Source organism: Heptranchias perlo, chromosome 17, assembly GCF_035084215.1.
Source record: "Heptranchias perlo isolate sHepPer1 chromosome 17, sHepPer1.hap1, whole genome shotgun sequence".
Lineage (NCBI taxonomy): Eukaryota > Metazoa > Chordata > Chondrichthyes > Hexanchiformes > Hexanchidae > Heptranchias > Heptranchias perlo.
The window spans coordinates 2,507,274-2,527,147 of NC_090341.1; the positions used below are offsets into that span (position 1 = coordinate 2,507,274).

Here is a 19,874-nt window from a genome sequence, read left to right on the forward strand (position 1 = left end):
CTATATAAATGCAGGTTGTTGTTGGTGGTGCCTTTAATATCTCAGCCACCGAGGGCCTTGGCTTGGAGTGCACTACAGTCTTTGAAAGTACCAAATTTAATTCCGTTCTCTGACTGACAGGAGTTGCTTGCTTGCTGGAAGTTTAATTAATTTCTTACGCATCCTGATTTGACATTTTACCCTTTGAAATGACCTGGTTTATAACAAACGCCAGCTTCACGCACTCGTTCCCACAGCAAACATTTCACATTCCACCAAAGGCCAGACTCTGACCTTTCAAAGGCACCTCCACAAATGTTTCACCTCTTTCAGGGAAAGTCGGATTTTGCCATTTTCAAACTTCTTACAACAGCAAAAACTTGTTGACCTGAGTTTAACCTCATGTTTAATCCTCTGTACTAATCCCCTCGGCATCAGAAAGTGTGTAATTACAAGGTGGAATCTGAATCTGAATTGGAGTATTGTGTGGAATTATTGTTTTGCCAATCTCAGTAATCGCTCGTTAAAACCAGTCAAACAGGACGGGTGTTAGCTCACAAACTGCATTCACTTCAGTCGGAGCATAGAATAGGGGTCTTAATGTCGATAAATCTTCATTTCTTGTTCTTCAGATCCAATGAAAGGTCTCCCTCCCCCTGACTGGGAGTTGCCAACTTTGGTTAAACATATTCCTGGAGGTTTCACCACATGAACCCCCCTCGTCTCCAATTGCCCCGCCCCCGCACTCCCGTCATTAGTCGTCTGACATGTCCATCCTCGCGGGGCCCCGCCTCCTCCCACCTTCCCCCGCCCATTGGGTAGCAAACGGACTCTTCAATATCCGATTGGATCATTTTCAACTTCACTCAAACAGCCCTTTTCCCCATCTCTAATGTTTTTTCCTTATAACTAACAAGTGAAAGTGTTGAAAGAAAATGAAAAATAACACAAGTTTTGTTTTAATATCCCTATGATTTGTCTCCAGGATTGCTCAGAGCCTCACTGTTTCTCCACCTGTCTCCCTCCTTGTTTCGGGACATGTCTGCCATGGCTCATGGGTAGAACTCTCACCCCTGAGTCAGAAGGTCATGGAGTCCAGTCCCACTCCAGAGACTTGAGCACATAATCCAGGCTGAAACTCCAGTGCAGTACTGAGGGAGCGCTGCACTGTCGGAGGGTCAGTACTGAGAGAGTGCTGCACTGTCGGAGGGTCAGTACTGAGGGAGCGCTGCACTGTCGGAGGGTCAGAACTGAGGGAGCGCTGCACTGTCGGAGGGTCAGTACTGAGGGAGCGCTGCACTGTCGGAGGGTCAGTATTGAGGGAGTGCTGCACTGTCGGAGGGTCAGTACTGAGGGAGTGCTGCACTGTCGGGGGGTCAGTACTGAAGGAGTGCTGTACTGTCGGAGGGTCAGTACTGAGGGAGCGCTGCACTGTCAGAGGGTCACTACTGAGGGAGCGCTGCACTGTTGGAGGGTCAGTACTGAGGGAGCACTGCACTGTTGGAGGGTCAGTTCTGAGGGAGCGCTGCACTGTCGGAGGGTCAGTTCTGAGGGAGTGCTGCACTGTCGGAGGGTCAGTACTGAGAGAGCGCTGCACTGTCGGAGGGTCAGTACTGAGGGAGCGCTGCACTGTCGGAGGGTCAGTACTGAGGGAGGGCTGCACTGTCGGAGGGTCAGTACTGAGGGAGTGCTGCAATGTTGGAGGGTCACTACTGAGGGAGCGCTGCACTGTCGGAGGGTCAGTACTGAGGGAGCGCTGCACTGTCGGAGGGTCAGTACTGAGAGAGTGCTGCACTGTCGGAGGGTCAGTACTGAGGGAGTGCTGCACTGTCGGGGGGTCAGTACTGAGGGAGTGCTGCACTGTTGGAGGGTCAGTACTGAGGGAGTGCTGCACTGTTGGAGGGTCAGTACTGAGGGAGTGCTGCACTGTCGGGGGGTCAGTACTGAGGGAGCGCTGCACTGTCGGAGGATCAGTATTGAGGGAGTGCTGCACTGTCGGAGGGTCAGTACTGAGGGAGTGCTGCACTGTCGGGGGGTCAGTACTGAAGGAGTGCTGTACTGTCGGAGGGTCAGTACTGAGGGAGCGCTGCACTGTCAGAGGGTCACTACTGAGGGAGCGCTGCACTGTTGGAGGGTCAGTACTGAGGGAGCGCTGCACTGTTGGAGGGTCAGTTCTGAGGGAGCGCTGCACTGTCGGAGGGTCAGTTCTGAGGGAGTGCTGCACTGTCAGAGGGTCAGTACTGAGAGAGCGCTGCACTGTCGGAGGGTCAGTACTGAGGGAGCGCTGCACTGTCGGAGGGTCAGTACTGAGGGAGGGCTGCACTGTCGGAGGGTCAGTACTGAGGGAGTGCTGCAATGTTGGAGGGTCACTACTGAGGGAGCGCTGCACTGTCGGAGGGTCAGTACTGAGGGAGCGCCGCACTGTCAGAGGGTCAGTTCTGAGGGAGCGCTGCGCTGTCGGAGGGTCAGTACTGAGGGAGCACTGCACTGTCGGAGGTGCCATTTTTCGGATGAGACATTAAACCGAGGCCCAGCCTGCCCTCTCAGGTGGATGTAAAAGATCCCATGCCACTTCTAAAAAAATTAATTTTCAGGTTATGGGCATCTCTGGCGAGGCCGGCATTTATTGCCTATCCCTAGTTGCCCTGAGAAGGTGGTGGTGAGCTGCCTTCTTGAACCGCTGGTAGCGTTTTGATACAACTGTGAGGCTTGCTGGGCCACTTCAGAGGGAAGTTAAGAGTCAGCCATGTTGATGTGGGGACTGGAGTCACGTATAGACTCAGACCGGGTAAGGACGGCAGGTTTCCTTCCCGAAAGGACATTAGTGAACCAGTTGGGTTTTTACGAAAATCCGACAGTTTCACGGTCACTGTTACTGTTATCAGCATTTTATTTCCAGATTTTTGAAAGAGAGTGGTGAGAATGTGGAACTCGCTCCCACAAGGAGTGGTTGAGGTGAATAGTGTAGATACATTTAAGGGGAAGCTGGATAAACACATGAGGGAGAAAGGAATAGAAGGATATGCTGATAGGGTGAGATGAAGTAGGGAGGGAGGAGGCTCGTGTGGAGCATAAACACCAGCACAGACCAGTTGGGCCGAATGGCCTGTTTCTGTGCTGTAAATATTACACGATACAATGCAGAATTCAAATTCTCAAACTGCCATGGTGAGATTTGATCTCACGTTCTCTGGGTTACTAGTCCAGTAATATAACTACTACACTCCTGTAATCGGGCCTTTGCTCACTGGGAGCGGTTCAGATCAGGGACTGAGCAACCTGACTCTCATCACTGCCTTCACCCCCCACCCCGCTTCATCGCAGAGAGCTCCAGGCAGTGCCAAACCTGCTCTAATATTTTAAACACTTTTTGTAACTTTGTTTATTTTCACCCTGTAATTTTTCATTCATCTCCGTCTTCAGCTGTGTTATTATATTTTGCTTTAATTTACACCGAGCCGCTCCCCTTCGTTCCGTCCTGGTGCGAAGCCAAGTCAAACAGGACAGTCTGTTGCTTGTTTGATTGTCCCTCCCCACGGCCGCTCTGTCACTGGAACGCCCGGAACCTTTGCCGTGGAACTAGTTGGAATTACGAGATTTCTTTTGACCAAATTTCACTCCTTCTCTTGAAGGCACTGACTCGTGTCAGCCGGGACTCAGTGGGCAGCACTCTCGCCTCTGAGTCAGAAGGTCGTGGGTTCGAGCCCCGCACCAGAGACTTGAGCCCATAATCCAGGCTGACACTCCCAGTGCAGTACTGAGGGAGCTTTAGTGGGGTACAGTTCCACAGGCACTGACTCTCACTGGGGTACAGTTCCACAGGCACTGACTCTCACTGAGGTACAGTTCCACAGGCACTGACTCTCACTGGGGTACAGTTCCACAAGCACTGACCCTCACTGGGCTACAGTTCCACAGACACTGACTCTCACTGGGGTACAGTTCCACAGGCACTGACTCTCACTGAGGTACAGTTCCACAGGCACTGACTCTCACTGGGCTACAGTTCCACAGACACTGACTCTCACTGGGGTACAGTTCCACAGGCACTGACCCTCACTGGGGGACAGTTCCACAGGCACTGACTCTCACTGGGGGACAGTTCCACAGGCACTGACCCTCACTGGGCTATAGTTCCACAGGCACTGAGTCTCACTGGGGTACAGTTCCACAGGCACTGACTCTCACTGGGGTACAGTTCCACAGGTACTGACTCTCACTGGGGGACAGTTCCACAGGCACTGAGTCTCACTGGGGTACAGTTCCACAGACACTGACTCTCACTGGGGTACAGTTCCACAGACACTGACTCTCACTGGGGGACAGTTCCACAGACACTGACTCTCACTGGGGTACAGTTCCACAGACACTGACTCTCACTGGGGTACAGTTCCACAGACACTGACTCTCACTGGGGTACAGTTCCACAGGCACTGACTCTCACTGGGGGACAGTTCCACAGACACTGACTCTCACTGGGGGACAGTTCCACAGGCACTGACTCTCACTGGGGTACAGTCCCACAGACACTGACTCTCACTGGGGTACAGTTCCACAGATACGCTCACTCACCATCACATTTTACTACCCTCTGAAGTGGCCTAGCCAGCTACTCAGTTGTATCAATACTGCTACAGTTTGAGGAGAAGGCCCACTACCACCTTCTCAGGGCAACAGGGAATGGACAATAAACGCCAAATTTGCCAGCGACGCCCACACCCCGAGAATACATTTTTTTGAAAAAAGAAGGGAAATCTTCAGTGAGAGTCTCGTCTGAGGAGTCCCTGGAATGGTTATTCACACGCACGTTGGCTTTATGTTTTTAGTCAGTTGGGTGCCTGATGCCCGTTACGGTAGCCAAATGGCTGAGAAATCCACACTGAGTCTCTGTTTGTCCGATATGGAGTGCACACTCCCTCTCTGTAGGCACACACCTCACTGCTCTAATTCCAGAGAGTCGAGGCAGAGTTTGGCGAGAGTCAACACTCGAGGCTCCACAAGTGTCTGCTGGGACAGTGCCAGAGATTAACCAGCTAGACGACGAGTGGGCTACCGGTCCCCACTGCTTGTCCAACAAAGACCAACATAGGAACAGGAGGAGGCCATTCAGCCCCTCAAGCCTGTTCTGCCATTCAATTAGATCATGGCTGATCTGTATCTTAACTCCATCTACCCGACTTGGCTCCGTAACCCTTAATCCCCTGACCCAGAAAAGATCTATCAGTCACAGTTTTGAAATTTTCAATTAACCCCCAGCCCCAACAGCTTTTTGGGGGAGAGAGTTCCAGATTCCCACTTCCCTTTATAATTGGCCGGAGGAGTTAAACTGACTCATCTCCTTCCCTAGAGGCTGACGGTTTTATAAATGCTGCTGTCTCAAAACTTAAAATTCAAAGTCTGTTTTACAGAGAGATTTGGTTTCAAGTTTGATCGTATTTTAGTGATCTGACCAGAGCTCTGTACAGTTTGATCACCAGCTCCTTTGACTTGTATTCTCCTGTTTACATAGAATTTTACAGCACAGAAACAGGCCATTCGGCCCACAGGTCCATGCCGGTGTTTATGCTCCACACGAGCCTCCTCCCTCCCTACTTCATCTCACCCTATCAGCATATCCTTCTATTCCTTTCTCCCTCATGTGTTTATCTAGTTTCCCTTTAAATGTATCTATACTATTCACCTCAACTACTCCTTGTGGTAGCGAGTTCCACATTCAACATCACATAAATTTGCTTATTGTATTCCAATATCCTATTGTTTTTTTTTGATTACTGCTCTGCGTTGGTTGAACATGTTGAGTGTTGAATTTACTAAGACCTCTGGGTCACTTACAACTTTATCCTGAGTATTTCAGCCCCATTCATGGACCAAGTGCGTTGTAGGGAGACACTTTTACTCTCCCTACACCCTGGGTCTCCGTGGTGACTCGCAAAGTTCAGCCGGCCTCCTTCTGTGCCCTTCTGAATTGAGTAATTGGTTCGTAGGAAAGAGTGAGACCAGGTGACTCCTCCACTCCTATAACCCTCTATCCCTGCCTGTCGGAAGCAGCAAACTCCTTGTGTTTATCACTGAAGGAACGGACTTTGTTTAATTTCACTTTAAAGTCGGCCTCATCTGCAACAAAGTCAATGGCAATTGTTCATTTAGAATGTTCTTCCTTCAGTGGCGAGTCTCGCTGGGATTTGATTCTACTGGTGTGGCAGCTCACGTGACGTGAGAGCCGAGGCAGGCTATTTGACTGTGGAGGGCTGATCGTGTCCACACTGGATGTCTATGTAGACACACGCACAAGTTCCAGATCACGAAAATCATAGAATCATAGAATCTTACAGCACAGAAGGAGGCCATTCGGCCCATCATGCCTTTGCTGGCTCTTTGAAAAAGCTATCCAATTAGTCCCACTCCCCTGCTCTTTCCCCGTAGCCCTGCAAATCTTTCCCTTCAAGTATTTATCCAGTTCCCTTTTGAAAGTTATTATTGAATCTGCTTCCACCGCCCTTTCAGGCAGCGCATTCCAGATCAGAACAACTCACTGTGCAAAAAAATTCTCCTCATCTCCCCTCTGGTTCTTTTGCCAATTACCTTAAATCTGTGTCCTCTGGTTATCAACCCTCCTACCACTGGAAACAGTTTCTCCTTATTTACTCTATCAAAACCCTTCATGATTTTGAACGCCTCAATTAAATCTCCCCTTAACCTTCTCTGTTCAAAGGAGAACAATCCCAGCTTCTCCAGTCTCTCCACATTAACTGAAGTCCCTCATCCCTAATACCATTCTGCTAAATCTCCTCTGTACCCTCTCCAAGGCCTTGTCATCCTTCCTAAAGTGAGCAATCCTAGCTAATGCTTTTTATCTCCCCCCTGCCTAGCCTGGGAGCCCCTCCAACTGGCCCAACTAATTCAGTACAGACTGGGGACAAAATATGTGAGCGGGCAGAACATTGGCAGATGAAATTTAATGCAGAGAAGTGTAATCTAAGGTGACACTCCCAGTGCAGCACTGAGGGAGTGCTGCACTGTTGGAGGTGCCGTCTTACGGATGTGACGTTAAACCGAGGCCCCGTCTGCCCTCTCAGGTGAACATAAAAGATCCCATGGCCACTATTTCGAAGAAGAGCAGGGAACTTCTCCCTGATGTCCTGGGCCAATATTAATCGCTCAACCAACATCACTAAAAAACAGATTATCTGGTCATTATCACATGGCTGTTTGTGGGATCTTGTTGGGCACAAAATGGCTGTCGCCAATTTCCTATATGACAACAGTGACTACACTTCAAAAAAATACTTCATTGGCTGTAAAGCGCTTTGTGACGTCCTGAGGTTGTGAAAGGCGCTGTAGAAATGCAAGTCTTTCTTTCTCATTTCAAGTTCCTTAACTGCTTTCAACAGCAAGCTGAACTTTTTCAAAAGTAATTCTGAAGAGTGCAGCTTCCAGAATTGTGCTGTATCCCGAGATGTTATGATGTTTGATCTCCGCCCTGAGGGGGTCTCTCAATCTCCGCTGCTCACTGCGTTACTGTGCTCCGTGCAGTACCGTGAGTGGGTGGAGGGGGCCGTTTTGTGCGGAGTTCCCCCATTGCTGGGGTCCATCACGTCCTGCCCAGATTGTCAATTCGTTGACTGCCAGGTTTCCTTTTTGTTCCCAATTCATATTTATTTTATCAACACTGAGTTAGACAAAATAAACACGCACGTCTCTCTATCACATGGCATCGCCAGGGGGCTGTTGGCATGGCAACACCTGCAGCCAACTGATAAGGAGGTTTTCTCCTTTACCGAGTCAGGGGAGTTGCGTTGGTGGGACTCACATTGAGGTGTCTACACGCGCGCATTGATCTTATCTCTTTGAACTTGTTTACTCTGTGCAGATTAGTTCATTGCCAAAAATTAAAGCTTGCATTCAAACTAAGGGAAAGAAATGGCAAGGTGAAATTTCAGAAAGAGAGAGAGAGAGTGTTCAAATAGATAGAGAGAGATTAAAATAGACAGATTTCAGAAAGAGAGAGTGTGTAAAGAGAGAAGAGAGACAGAGAGAAAAGCATTGAATAATCCTGCACAGAAACAGGCCATTCGGCCCATCAAGTCAGTGCTGGTGTTTTTCCCTGCATGAACCAACTAGTCTAATCACACTTTCCTGCTACCCTTTAACATTCCTCTTTTTCAGGTAATTACTTTAAAAAGAATTCGTGGAATCTGCTTCAACAATGAGTTCAAACAGAGAGAGAGAGAGAGAGAGACAGAGACAGAGAGAGAGACAGAGACAGAGAGAGAGATGGATAGACGTAGAGAAAAGGAGAGTTCAAAGACGTGAATGGGGAAGGGGAGAACACAGGGGAAAGAGAGTTAGGGAGATGAGAGAGAATTCACATCAAAGATAGATCTCAAGATAATTACAGATGAGAAAGGCCATCCGGCCCATCCTAACACATCCACCCAGAGAGATTCTAACAGCCCCGGCATTGCAACATCTAATCCTTTCCTAAATAACATTCACATAGACAGAGACCGGGTTTTTGATTATTTGATGACTAGTTTGGTACGGTGACTAACGAACACATCCACAAGGAAGGAATTCCCTTAATACAATGTGGGACCCCTGGATCAGTAAGTTACACACCTCGAGGTCTCAGAGCTCGGGCCCCCCGATAACTGACCCTGGCCAGTCTGGACCAGCACTGGCCAACTCTCCACGGTTAATTAATGTGAACGGGCGGCTGTGGGCAACAGTTTTCTCAGAATGTGACTGCACAGGAAAGCGGGCACAGAGAACGGCTGCAGAGTACAGGGAGAAGGGAGGGAACCGATAGGGGGTTGCCAACCCTCCAGGATTGTCCTGGAGTCTCCAGGAGTTGAAAATTAATCTCCAGGACACTGCTGGGAGCAAAAACCTGGGAGAAAAGGGGCGTTAAAAAATTGTGTGTTTTTAAAAATTTTCTTTGAACACTTTTGTTTATTAATTATAAAAATTTTGGAGATGGGAATAAAGGGCTGATTGACTGACGGTCAAGAATCATCCAATCAGGTAACGAAGAGTCTGTTCGCTTTCCAAACTGGCTGTGGGAAGGCGGGACATCAAGAAGATGGACAGGTTGGGCGACCAATGGCGGGAGAGTGGAGGGGCACTGTGAGGATGGACGTGTCAGGTGGCCAATGGCGGGAGTGCGGGGACGGACATGAGGATTGACGTGTCGGGTCACCAATGGTGGGAGAGTGGGGGTGGGGTGGGAGGCCATAAGATGAAACCTCCAAGAATACGTTCAACCAGAGTTGGCAACCCCCAAGCCGAAAGCTGCCAAGGATATTTAATAACTGGCCACAAAAATACACAAGGCAGTGGAGGCCAAGTCATTAGATGTATTCAAGAAGGAGATCGATATATTTCTTAATGCTAAAGGGATCAAGGGATAGGGGGAAAAAGTGGGAACAGGGTACTGAGTTAGATGATCAGCCATGATCATTTTGAATGGCGGAGCAGGCTCGAATTTCCTATTTTCTATGTTTCTATATAAAAAGTAGGCCGTCACTGATTAATATTTTGTTTCCCAGACGGGAGAAAGAGAGCAGACAATGCGCTGGGAGGAGGTTTTCCTGGCGCGCACACACTTACCTGGAGGTGGCTGACTATACAGTAGTCGCTGGGTCCCCTCGTTCCGCAGGTGGAAGTGGCAGTCAGGTTGTGGGCCCGCCCGATCAAGAGGTTGCCGGTTGCCGGGTAACAGCTTCCTTCTGTACATCCGTGAGGCAGGGACGGTAGATCCTGGGCCAAGCTGCTCGCCGCTGGAGAAAAGAAAGGGGTAAGATCGAGAGAGCTGGCAAAGAAAGGGGGTCGGTGAGGCAGAGCTGGCTGGTGACAAACATAAACGAGATTGCTCCTGGATGCATGTTGTTGACACAACCAGTTGCATTCCCGTAGGAGGCCAGTCAGCCCCTCGACCCTGTTCCACCATTCTATTAGATCAGGGCTGATCTGTACCTCAACTCCATTTACCCGCCTTTGTTCCTTGATATCCTTACCCAATAAAAATCGACTGATCTCAGTCTTGAAAGTTCCGGTTGTTCCCCCAATATCCACAGCCTTTTGCGGGAAAGGGCTCCAGATTTCTATCACTTGCACCATCTTCTCCGCCTCGGACTCATTCTTTCCCTGGAAACTGCTCACCTTCCTCAGTCTCGCTTTCTGCAACCTTGGAACCAAAGAGGTTTCCAGCACAGAAGGAGGCCATTCGGCCCATCAAGTCTGTGCCGGCTCTTTGCAAGAACAATCCAAAACTAATTCTACTGCCCCACCCTTTCCCCTTTAGCCCTGTATCTTCCTCAAATAGTCATCCAATTTTACCATAAAAGATGCAATGATTTCTGCCTCAACCACTCCCTGTGGTAAAGCAGTCCCAGCTCCAACAATCCCTCGCGGGAAGAAATTCCTCCTAACGTCTCCCCTCATTCTCTTAGTGACAATTTTAAATTGATGATCCTCATCATTAACTCCCCAACCAGAGGAAATAGTTCACCTTTTCACTCTATCATAACCTTTAATATTTTTTAAAACTTCTATTAAATCTCCACTTAATAACTCTGCTCCAGTGGGAACAGTCCCAGTATCTCAAGATTCTTCTCATGACTAGAGTTCCCCTTCACTGGCATCATCCTGGTGGATCGACACTCAATGTGTTACTGACTGTATCTCTACTGATGTTAATCCCTCTCCCTCACACTGTCACTCAGTAACCCCTCTCCCCCAGCGCCCTGTGTTACTGACTGTATCTCTACTGATGTTAATCCCTCTCCCTCACACTGTCGCTCAGTAACCCCTCTCCCCCAGCGCCCTGTGTTACTGACTGTATCTCTACTGATGTTAATCCCTCTCCCTCACACTGTCACTTAGTAACCCCTCTCCCCCAGCGCCCTGTGTTACTGACTGTATCTCTACTGATGTTAATCCCTCTCCCTCACACTGTCACTCAGTAACCCCTCTCCCCCCAGCGCCTGTGTTACTGACTGTATCTCTACTGATGTTAATCCCTCTCCCTCACACTGTCACTCAGTAACCCCTCTCCCCCCAGCGCCCTGTGTTACTGACTGTATCTCTACTGATGTTAATCCCTCTCCCTCACACTGTCACACAGTAACCCCTCTCCCCCAGCGTCCTGTGTTACTGACTGTATCTCTACTGATGTTAATCCCTCTCCCTCACACTGTCACTCAGTAACCCCTCTCCCCCCAGCGCCCTGTGTTACTGACTGTATCTCTACTGATGTTAATCCCTCTCCCTCACACTGTCACACAGTAACCCCTCTCCCCCAGCGTCCTGTGTTACTGACTGTATCTCTACTGATGTTAATCCCTCTCCCTCACACTGTCACTCAGTAACCCCTCTCCCCCCAGCGCCCTGTGTTACTGACTGTATCTCTACTGATGTTAATCCCTCTCCCTCACACTGTCACTCAGTAACCCCTCTCCCCCCAGCGCCCTGTGTTACTGACTGTATCTCTACTGATGTTAATCCAGCTCCCTCACACTGTCACTCAGTAACCCCTCTCCCCCCAGCGCCCTGTGTTACTGACTGTATCTCTACTGATGTTAATCCAGCTCCCTCACACTGTCACTCAATAATCCCTCCCAGCTGCAAACGGCCAGTGACATTAAAGATAACAATGGGTAACTAAAAGTCATCAGTAACTACACATTATCTCCCTTTAAGGCATTTAAACAGAATGGTACAAATTCAGTGTAATCCTTCACCTTTAACCTGCAGTAATAGTTACCTGCTCTTAGTTTGTGAACTCTCACTGTATAATTTGAACTGTAGCAAAAGCCCTTCCCACAAATGAACAGGAGCCCAGTTTGAGCTATGGGTTTCAGAAGCTCCCACTGCAGGCCAGGCATTTAAAAACACTCCACTCGCTCCCAATAAACCACCTCGACACTCAGAAACAAAGGGAGGTCTCTCTCTATCCCCCTCCCTCTCTCTATCCCCCTCCCTCTCTCTATCCCCCTCCCTCTCTCTATCCCCCTCCCTGGAGGAGGGAAGAGGAGAAATACAGCAGAGTTTATTCCCGATTACCGTTTCATCTCTGCCAGCCTCAAATGTACCGAAGAATCATCGGGGTTGGGGGGCTGGGGGGGTGGTGGGTGTGGGGGAGATGAGGAGGGAGTCTCTAACCCAATGAGTTAGAGGGGGATTGAAAAGCCCCTTTTCGTACAGAGTATTTTTTTGAGTGAGCTCAGGTAATTCTACCCTCCCCTGGTTCAATCAATCAAACAGGTAAGGGTCACTTTTCACCCTCAGGGGCTGCCAGCATTGGCCGTTCAGGAGAAGGCAATGAAACTGTGCGGTGGACGTGTAGCCAGCTCTGAGCCGCGATGGATAGCCTCACCCTCGCTGCACTGTCACCGTGCCAGCGATGTGCAATACCTACGCTGGCACCAAGCCAGCCTTTGCACTGTACAATACAACACTCATCGAGCGACCTTGCCAAGCACAGCAGTCTCCCATTAACCCCCGCCTGTCAGGATCCAGGAAAAAGATCAGACACTTTGGAAACAGCAGCAGGATTTAGAAAGTCTGGCTATTTTTTTCCCGGTCAGACGGACTAAAATGTGTTTCGGTTCAAGGGTAGGACTCTGAGCAGTTTACAAGCAGGACTTCGAAGTGGGGGGAAAGTAAGAAAAGAAATCTAAGATAGGAGACCAAACGTAAAGTCAATGCAATAAGTTAATTGGGGAATTTAATAGCCTGGAAATTGGTCCCGTTTTTCAGGCACTACTCAGCCTACTAAGGCCCCAATATGGCGGGTAGGAAATGTGCCCTCGTTTCCAGCCAGAGATGCACTGCCTGCCATATTGGGTAAGAACAAACGAGTGGCGTCCTTTACTCACCTAACCTTACCCGAGAAAGGATATACTTGCCATAGAGGGAGTGCAGCGAAGGTTCACCAGACTGATTCCTGGGATGGCAGGACTGTCGTATGAGGAGAGATTGGGTCGACTCGGCCTGTATTCACTAGAGTTTAGATGAATGAGAGGGGATCTCATTGAAACATATAAAATTCTGACAGGGCTAGACAGACTGGATGGAGGGAGGATGTTTCCCCTGGCTGGGGGGTCCAGAACGAGGGGTCACAGTCTCAGGATACGGGGTAGGACATTTAGGACTGAGATGAGGAGAAATTTCTTCACACAGGGTGGTGAACCTGTGGAATTCTCTACCACAGAAGGCTGTGGAGGCCAAGTCACTGAATATATTTAAGAAGAAACTAGATAGATTTCTAGACACAAAAGGCATCAAGGGGTATGGGGAGAGAGCGGGAATATGGTATTGAGATAGAGGATCAGCCATGATCATATTGAATGGCGGAGCAGGCTCGAAGGGCCGAATGGCCAACTCCTGCTCCTATTTTCTATGTTGCTATGTTTCTCATACCTGAAACAGGCGTTAGGCCTCCTATTTGCATAAGCAAAGGGCCTAATGCCTGTTTGAGGTCCCCGGGGCAAGACTGGTCTGCCCTGAGGCTGTCAGTTCCATCACGGGAAGCCAGGCCTAGGGATCGCCTGCCAATCAAGGTAAGTAACTTACCCCAATGTCACCTCTGGGGGCTGGGCTCAAATCCAGACCAAATTTGATAGTCCACTCTGTCGACTGGATGTGAAGATCCAGCCCTCAAATCATCTCCGGATCTGGAGTGTTATTGGGGGAGGGAGGGGCAAGTTGGGAGCAAGAGATCCCCAAAGGGTTGGTGGGGGATGGGGGAAATCAGGAGGGACCAGAAATCCTGGTTCTCCGCCCAGGAGAGAGAGTCAGGATGGATTTCCGTTGGGACCTGGGGTGGGCGGAGCTTCCATCCATCCCTCGCAAGGAGGCGTCTGCGTTGCATCTTCTGTTCCCCCCCAACCTCCTCCCCGCCCTGACCGCCAGCCTACGCCCATGTTGACCAAGTGGTTGCCAGGAATATGTCCATTAAATGACCCCGCCTTGACCCGGGATGGGGTCAGGAGCAGAGGTCAGCGGCGTCCTCTCCACTGCATTTATGCTGGTGCAGTAGGACAGAGGGTTTCCAGGGAACCTTTTGGAGTTTTTCCATCTTTCGGATGAGACGTTAAACCGAGGCCCCGTCTGCCCTCTGAGGTGGATGTAAAAGATCCCACAGACGCTATTTCGAAAAAGAGCAGGGAGGTTCTCCCCGGTGTCCTGACCAATAATTATCCCTCAATTAACATCACTAAATCTGGTCATTTATCTCATTGCTGTTTGTGGGATCTTGCTCTGTACAAATTGGCTGCCGCGTTTCCCACATTACAACAGTGACCACCACGTCCTGAGGTGGTGAAAGGTTCTATATAAAGGCAAGTCTTTCTTTCTCTCTGTGATGTGAGTAGTGTCAGCCTCGTTCCTGCTGAGCATTGGTCGACAGCACAAAACTCAATGGCCACAGGAAAGCAGCGTGGGAAACGAAAGATGCAGTAGGGGCAGAACTGAGGCACATTGATTGGGACAGTGTAGAGGGAGCTTTACTCTGTATCTAACCCGTGCTGTACCTGCCCTGGGAGTGTTTGACGGGACAGTGTAGAGGGAGCTTTACTCTGTATCTAACCCGTGCTGTACCTGCCCTGGGAGTGTTTGATGGGACAGTGTAGAGGGAGCTTTACTCTGTATCTAACCCGTGCTGTACCTGCCCTGGGAGTGTTTGATGGGACAGTGTAGAGGGAGCTTTACTCTGTATCTAACCCGTGCTGTACCTGCCCTGGGAGTGTTTGATGGGACAGTGTAGAGGGAGCTTTACTCTGTATCTAACCTGTGCTGTACCTGCCCTGGGAGTGTTTGATGGGACAGTGTAGAGGGAGCTTTACTCTGTATCTAACCCGTGCTGTACCTGCCATGGATGCCTGATATGGGAAGTATTCAATTTCTGAGCACTAACATTACTCACCTTGGTAAGTACAGAAATTTTAATAAAACAAGAAAAAAAAATGTTTTCATGAGGCTTTTGAAGGAGGGAGAGAGTTCCATACAGCACGAGTGCAAAGTCTGATAAAATGCAGTCCTACCCAAACTCCTGACAGATGCACATTTGTAAGTCACATCAATCACAAATGCCTATCATTTTGGTTTGTTTATCATTGAATTTTTAAAAATTCTATTGCATTTCTGAGATTGCTTAACCCGTAACCTGCAAAGTTCAGTGTCTGGAGCATCGAAGGCTGGAATGTTTTGATTGACAAATTTCCATGATGTCCCGTTTGGAGTGCAAATTAAACTGACTCCTTGGAGAGAGCCCGCCTGTCGGAACAGGGGGTGTGGGGGTGGGGAGGAGCTCAGCTGTGATATGTCCCCCCCATGGTTGAACAGCTTGTGGGAGTGAGTTCCATATTCTCACCACTCTCTGGGTAAAGAAGTTTCTCCTGAATTCCCCATTTTAGGTCCCACATGGCAGATTGGTCAAAAAAGAAAAGGCCCATGGGGTTCAAGGGAAAATGGCAAATTGGATCCAAAATTGGTTCAGTGGCAGGAAGCAAAGGGTAATGGTCGACGGGTATTTTTGTGACTAGAAGGCTGTTTCCAGTGGGGTTCCGCAGGGCTCAGTACTAGGCCCCTTGCTTTTTGTGGTATAAATCAATGATTTAGACTTATGTGGGGGGCATGATTAAGAAGTTTGCAGATGATACAAAAATTGGCCGTGTGGTTGATAGTGAGGAGGAAAGCTGTAGACTGCAGGAAGATATCAATGGACTGGTCAGGTGGGCAGAAAAGTGGCAAATGGAATTCAATCCAGAGAAGTGTGAGGTAATGCATTTGGGGAGGGCAAACAAGGCAAGGGAATACACAATAAATGGGAGGATACTGAGAGGTGTAGAGGAAGTGAGGGACCTTGGAGTGCATGTCCACAGATCCCTGAAGGTCACAGGACAGGTAGATAAGGTGGTTAAGAAGGCATACGGGATACTTTCCTTTATTAGCCGAGGCATAGAATATAAGAGCAGGGAGGTTATGCTGGAACTGTATAAAACACTAGTTAGGCCACAGCTAGAGTACTGGGTACAGTTCTGGTCACCACATTACAGGAAAGATGTGATTGCACTAGAGAGGGTACAGAGGAGATTTACGAGGATGTTGCCAGGACTGGAGAATTTTAGCTATGAGAAAATATTGGATCGGCTGGGGTTGTTTTCTTTGGAACAAATGAGGCTGAGGGGAGATTTAATTGAGGTGTATAAAATCATGAGGGGCCTAGATAGAGTGGATAGGAAGGACCTAATTCCCTTAGCAGAGGGGTCAGTGACCAGGGGGCAGTAATTGGTAGAAGGATTAAGGGGAGCTGAGGAGAAATGTTTTCACCCAGAGGGTGGTGGGTGTCTGGAACTCACTGCCTGAAAGGGTGGGAGAGACAGAAACCCTCAACTCATTTAAAAAGTACTTGGACCCACAGTAACCCACAGGGCTACGGACCAAGTGCTGGAAAGTGGGATTAATCTGGATAGCTCTTTTTCGGCCGGCACAGACACGATGGGCCGAATAGCCTCCTTCTGTGCTGTAACTTTCTATGATACTATGATTCGTGACTATTTTATAATTATGACCTCTAGTTTTGGACTACCCCACAAATGGAAACATCTTCTCTGCGTCTACCCTATCAAACCCTATCATTATCTTGAAGACCTCTATCAGGTCACCCCTCAGCCTTCGAGTCCCAGCCTGTTCAGCCTTTCCTGATATCCTCTCAGTTCTGGTATCAACCTTGTGAATCTTTTTTGCACCCTCTCCAGTGCCTCTATATCCTATTTATAAAATGGATACCAAAACTGTGCACAATACTCCAAGTGTGGTCTAACCAAGTTTCTATACAAGTTTAACATAACTTCTCTGCTTTTCAATTCTATCCCTCCAGAAATGAACCCCAGTGCTTGGTTTGCCTTTTTTAATGGCCTTATCAACCTGTGTCGCTACTTTTAACATTAAAAGGGGGTGAACTGTACTCTGCATAAAACTTACCAAAAAATTCTCACCACTACCCTCACGGTTACAGCCAGGATTCTATATGCATTGGTTACACCGATGAAATCAGTTATATTGCCAGTGGTCCAGTGCGAGTAAAAGGGCAGGCCTCAGAGGGAATTTCAGGAATCCCCACTCAGGGAGGGAATCTGATCCACCAGCAACGCAAATCAGAGAGAAAGAATCATAGAATGATTACAGCATGGAAGGAGGCCATTTGGCCCATCGAGTCCATGCTGGCTCTATGCAAGAGCAATCCAGCTAGTCCCACTCCGCCACCTTTTCCCTGTAGCCCCGTAAATTTTTTCCCTTCAAGTACTTATCCAGTTCCCTTTTGAAGGCCATGATTGAATCTGCCTCCACCACCCCCTCAGGCCGTGCATTCCAGGTCCTAAACACTCGTTGTGTAAAAAAGTTTTTCCTCATGTTACTTTTGGTTCTTTTGCCAATCACCTTAAATCTATGCCCTCTGGTTCTTGACCCTTCCGCCAATGGGAACAGTTTCTCTCTATCTACTCTGTCTAGACCCTTCATGATTTTGAATACCTCGATCAAATCTCCTCTCAATCTTCTCTGTTCCAAGGAGAACAACCCCAGCTTCTCCAGTCTATCCACGTAACTAAAGTCCCTCATCCCTGGAATCATTCTAGTAAATCTCTCCTGCAACCTCTCTAAGGCCTTCACATCTTTCCTGAAGTGCGGTGCCCAGAACTGGACACAATACTCCAGTTGTCGACGAACCAGTGTTTTATAAAGGTTTTTTCCACATCGTTCACCTGAGGAAGGAGGAAGCCTCCGAAAGCTTGTGAATTTAAAATAAAATTGCTGGACTATAACTTGGTGTTGTAAAATTGTTTACAATTATAAAGGTTCAACATGACTTCCTTGCTTTTGTATTCTATGCCTCTATTTATAAAGCCCAGGATCCCATATGCTTTTTTAACTGCGTTCTCAACCTGCCCTGCCACCTTCAATGATTTGTGCACATATACCCCCAGATCTTTCTGTTCCTGCACCCATTTTAGAATTGTGCCCTCTAGTTTATATTGCCTCTCCTCGTTCTTCCTACCGAAATATATCACTTTGCATTTTTCTGCTTTAAATTTCATCTGTCACGTGTCCACCCATGCCACCAGCCTGTCTATATCCTCTTGAAGTCTATCACTATCTTCCTCACTGTTCACTACCCTTCCAAGTTTTGTGTCATTTGCAAATTTTGAAATTGTGCCCTGTACACCCAAGTCCAAGTCATTAATATATATCAAGAAAAGCAGTGGTCCCAGCACCGACCCCTGGGGAACACCACTGTACACCTCCCTCCAGTCCGAAAAACAACCATTCACCACTACTCTCTGTTTCCTGTTACTCAGCCAATTCTGTATCCATGTTGCTACTGCCCCCTTTATTCCAAGAGCTGCAATCTTGATGACAAGCCTACCGTGCGGCACTTTATCAAACGCCTTTTGAAAGTCCATATACACCACATCAACTACATTGCCCTCATCTACCCTCTCTGTCACCGCATCAAAAAACTCTGAGGTTAGTTAAACACGATTTGCCTTTAACAAATCCGTGCTGGCTTTCCCTAATCAATCCACACTCATCAAAGTGACTGTTAATTCTGACCCGGATTATCGTTTCTAAAAGTTTCCCCACCTCCGAGGTTAAACTGACTGGCCTATAGTTGCTGGGTTTATCCTTGCACACTTTTTTGAACAAGGGTGTAACATCTGCAATGAAAGAAAGAACTTGCATTTATATAGCACCTTTCATGACCTCAAGATGTCCCAAAGCGCTTGGCTGCCAATAAAGTACTTTTTTGAAGTGTAGTCACTGTTTTAATGTCGGAAATGTGGCAGCCAATTTGCGCACAGCAAGATCCCACAAACAGCAATGTGATAACAGAATAATCTGTTTTTTAGTGATGTTGGTTGAGGGATAAAGATTGGCTAGGACTCCGGGGAGAACTCCCCTGCTCTTCTTCCAAATAGTGGCTGTGGGATCTTTTCTGTCCACCTGAGAGGGCAAACGGGGCCTCGGTTTAATGTTTCACCCAAAAGACGGCACCTCTGACAGTGCAGCACTCCCTCAGTACTGCACTGGGAGTGTCATCCTAGATTACAGGCTCAAGTCTCTGGAGTGGGACTCGAACCTACAATTGTCGGAGGTATTAACGTCTCATCTGAAAGGTTTCCACGGGCGGGAGGTGCCCGAATTTCTGACACCAGCTGTTGCTGGACAAGCCTTGTAGGATTATCCCTTTTTCTATTTATTTTGTTCCAGCAGAACATAAAAAACCAGATCTGCCGTCCCCCTTTCCCATTACTGTACAGTGCCCATGAGGCAGCTGTGTACCCTCGGGGGGAGGGGTTAGTGACCCCATGCTCCCGAGCTGTGAAGCAAAATGAAAGCATTCAGAAGGTAAAGTTCAGCACGGAAGCATGCAAACTATTCCAAACATTCCCCGTTAGCGATCCCCGGGCACACACACATACAGCTACAGACACAGGTTTCTCCCATCTCCCATCTCCACTCCACGGCCCGGAGACTTTGAGTTCTAATGATTAACTCCTAAAAGTGGTAGCAGACGAGAGGGAATAAAAAATAATTGCAAGTTGAGTGGAATGGGTATCTCAAGGAGTGAGATTAACCCTGAATGGGAGAGGTCAGGAACAATCTCATGTGGCAGCTGATGAGGTGTTTTATTGATCATTTTGATGCCAATTTATTACTGGCACCAGAGTTGGGGAACTTAAGGAGATGAGGATTATATTGTGAGGACAGGTTGCGAAGACTTGGCTTGTATTCCCTGGAGTTTGGAAGGTGGAGAGGTGATCTAATTGAGGTTTTTAAAACAATAAAGGGATTTGATAGGGTAGATAGAGAGAAACTATTTCCTCTGGTGG

The 19,874-nt window shown here is 48.3% G+C and overlaps 1 protein-coding gene across 2 annotated transcripts in view; it reads right to left on the bottom strand.

Moving 5' to 3' along the window:
- Positions 1 to 19,874, bottom strand: part of lamb2l (laminin, beta 2-like) — a 148,159-nt gene that overhangs the window by 116,567 nt on the left and 11,718 nt on the right. For both annotated transcript variants that reach the window (XM_067998345.1, XM_067998344.1), the window contains exon 3: positions 9,589 to 9,758. In XM_067998345.1, coding sequence (XP_067854446.1) covers positions 9,589 to 9,758 — 170 coding nt within the window. The remainder of the gene's footprint in view (positions 1 to 9,588; positions 9,759 to 19,874) is intronic.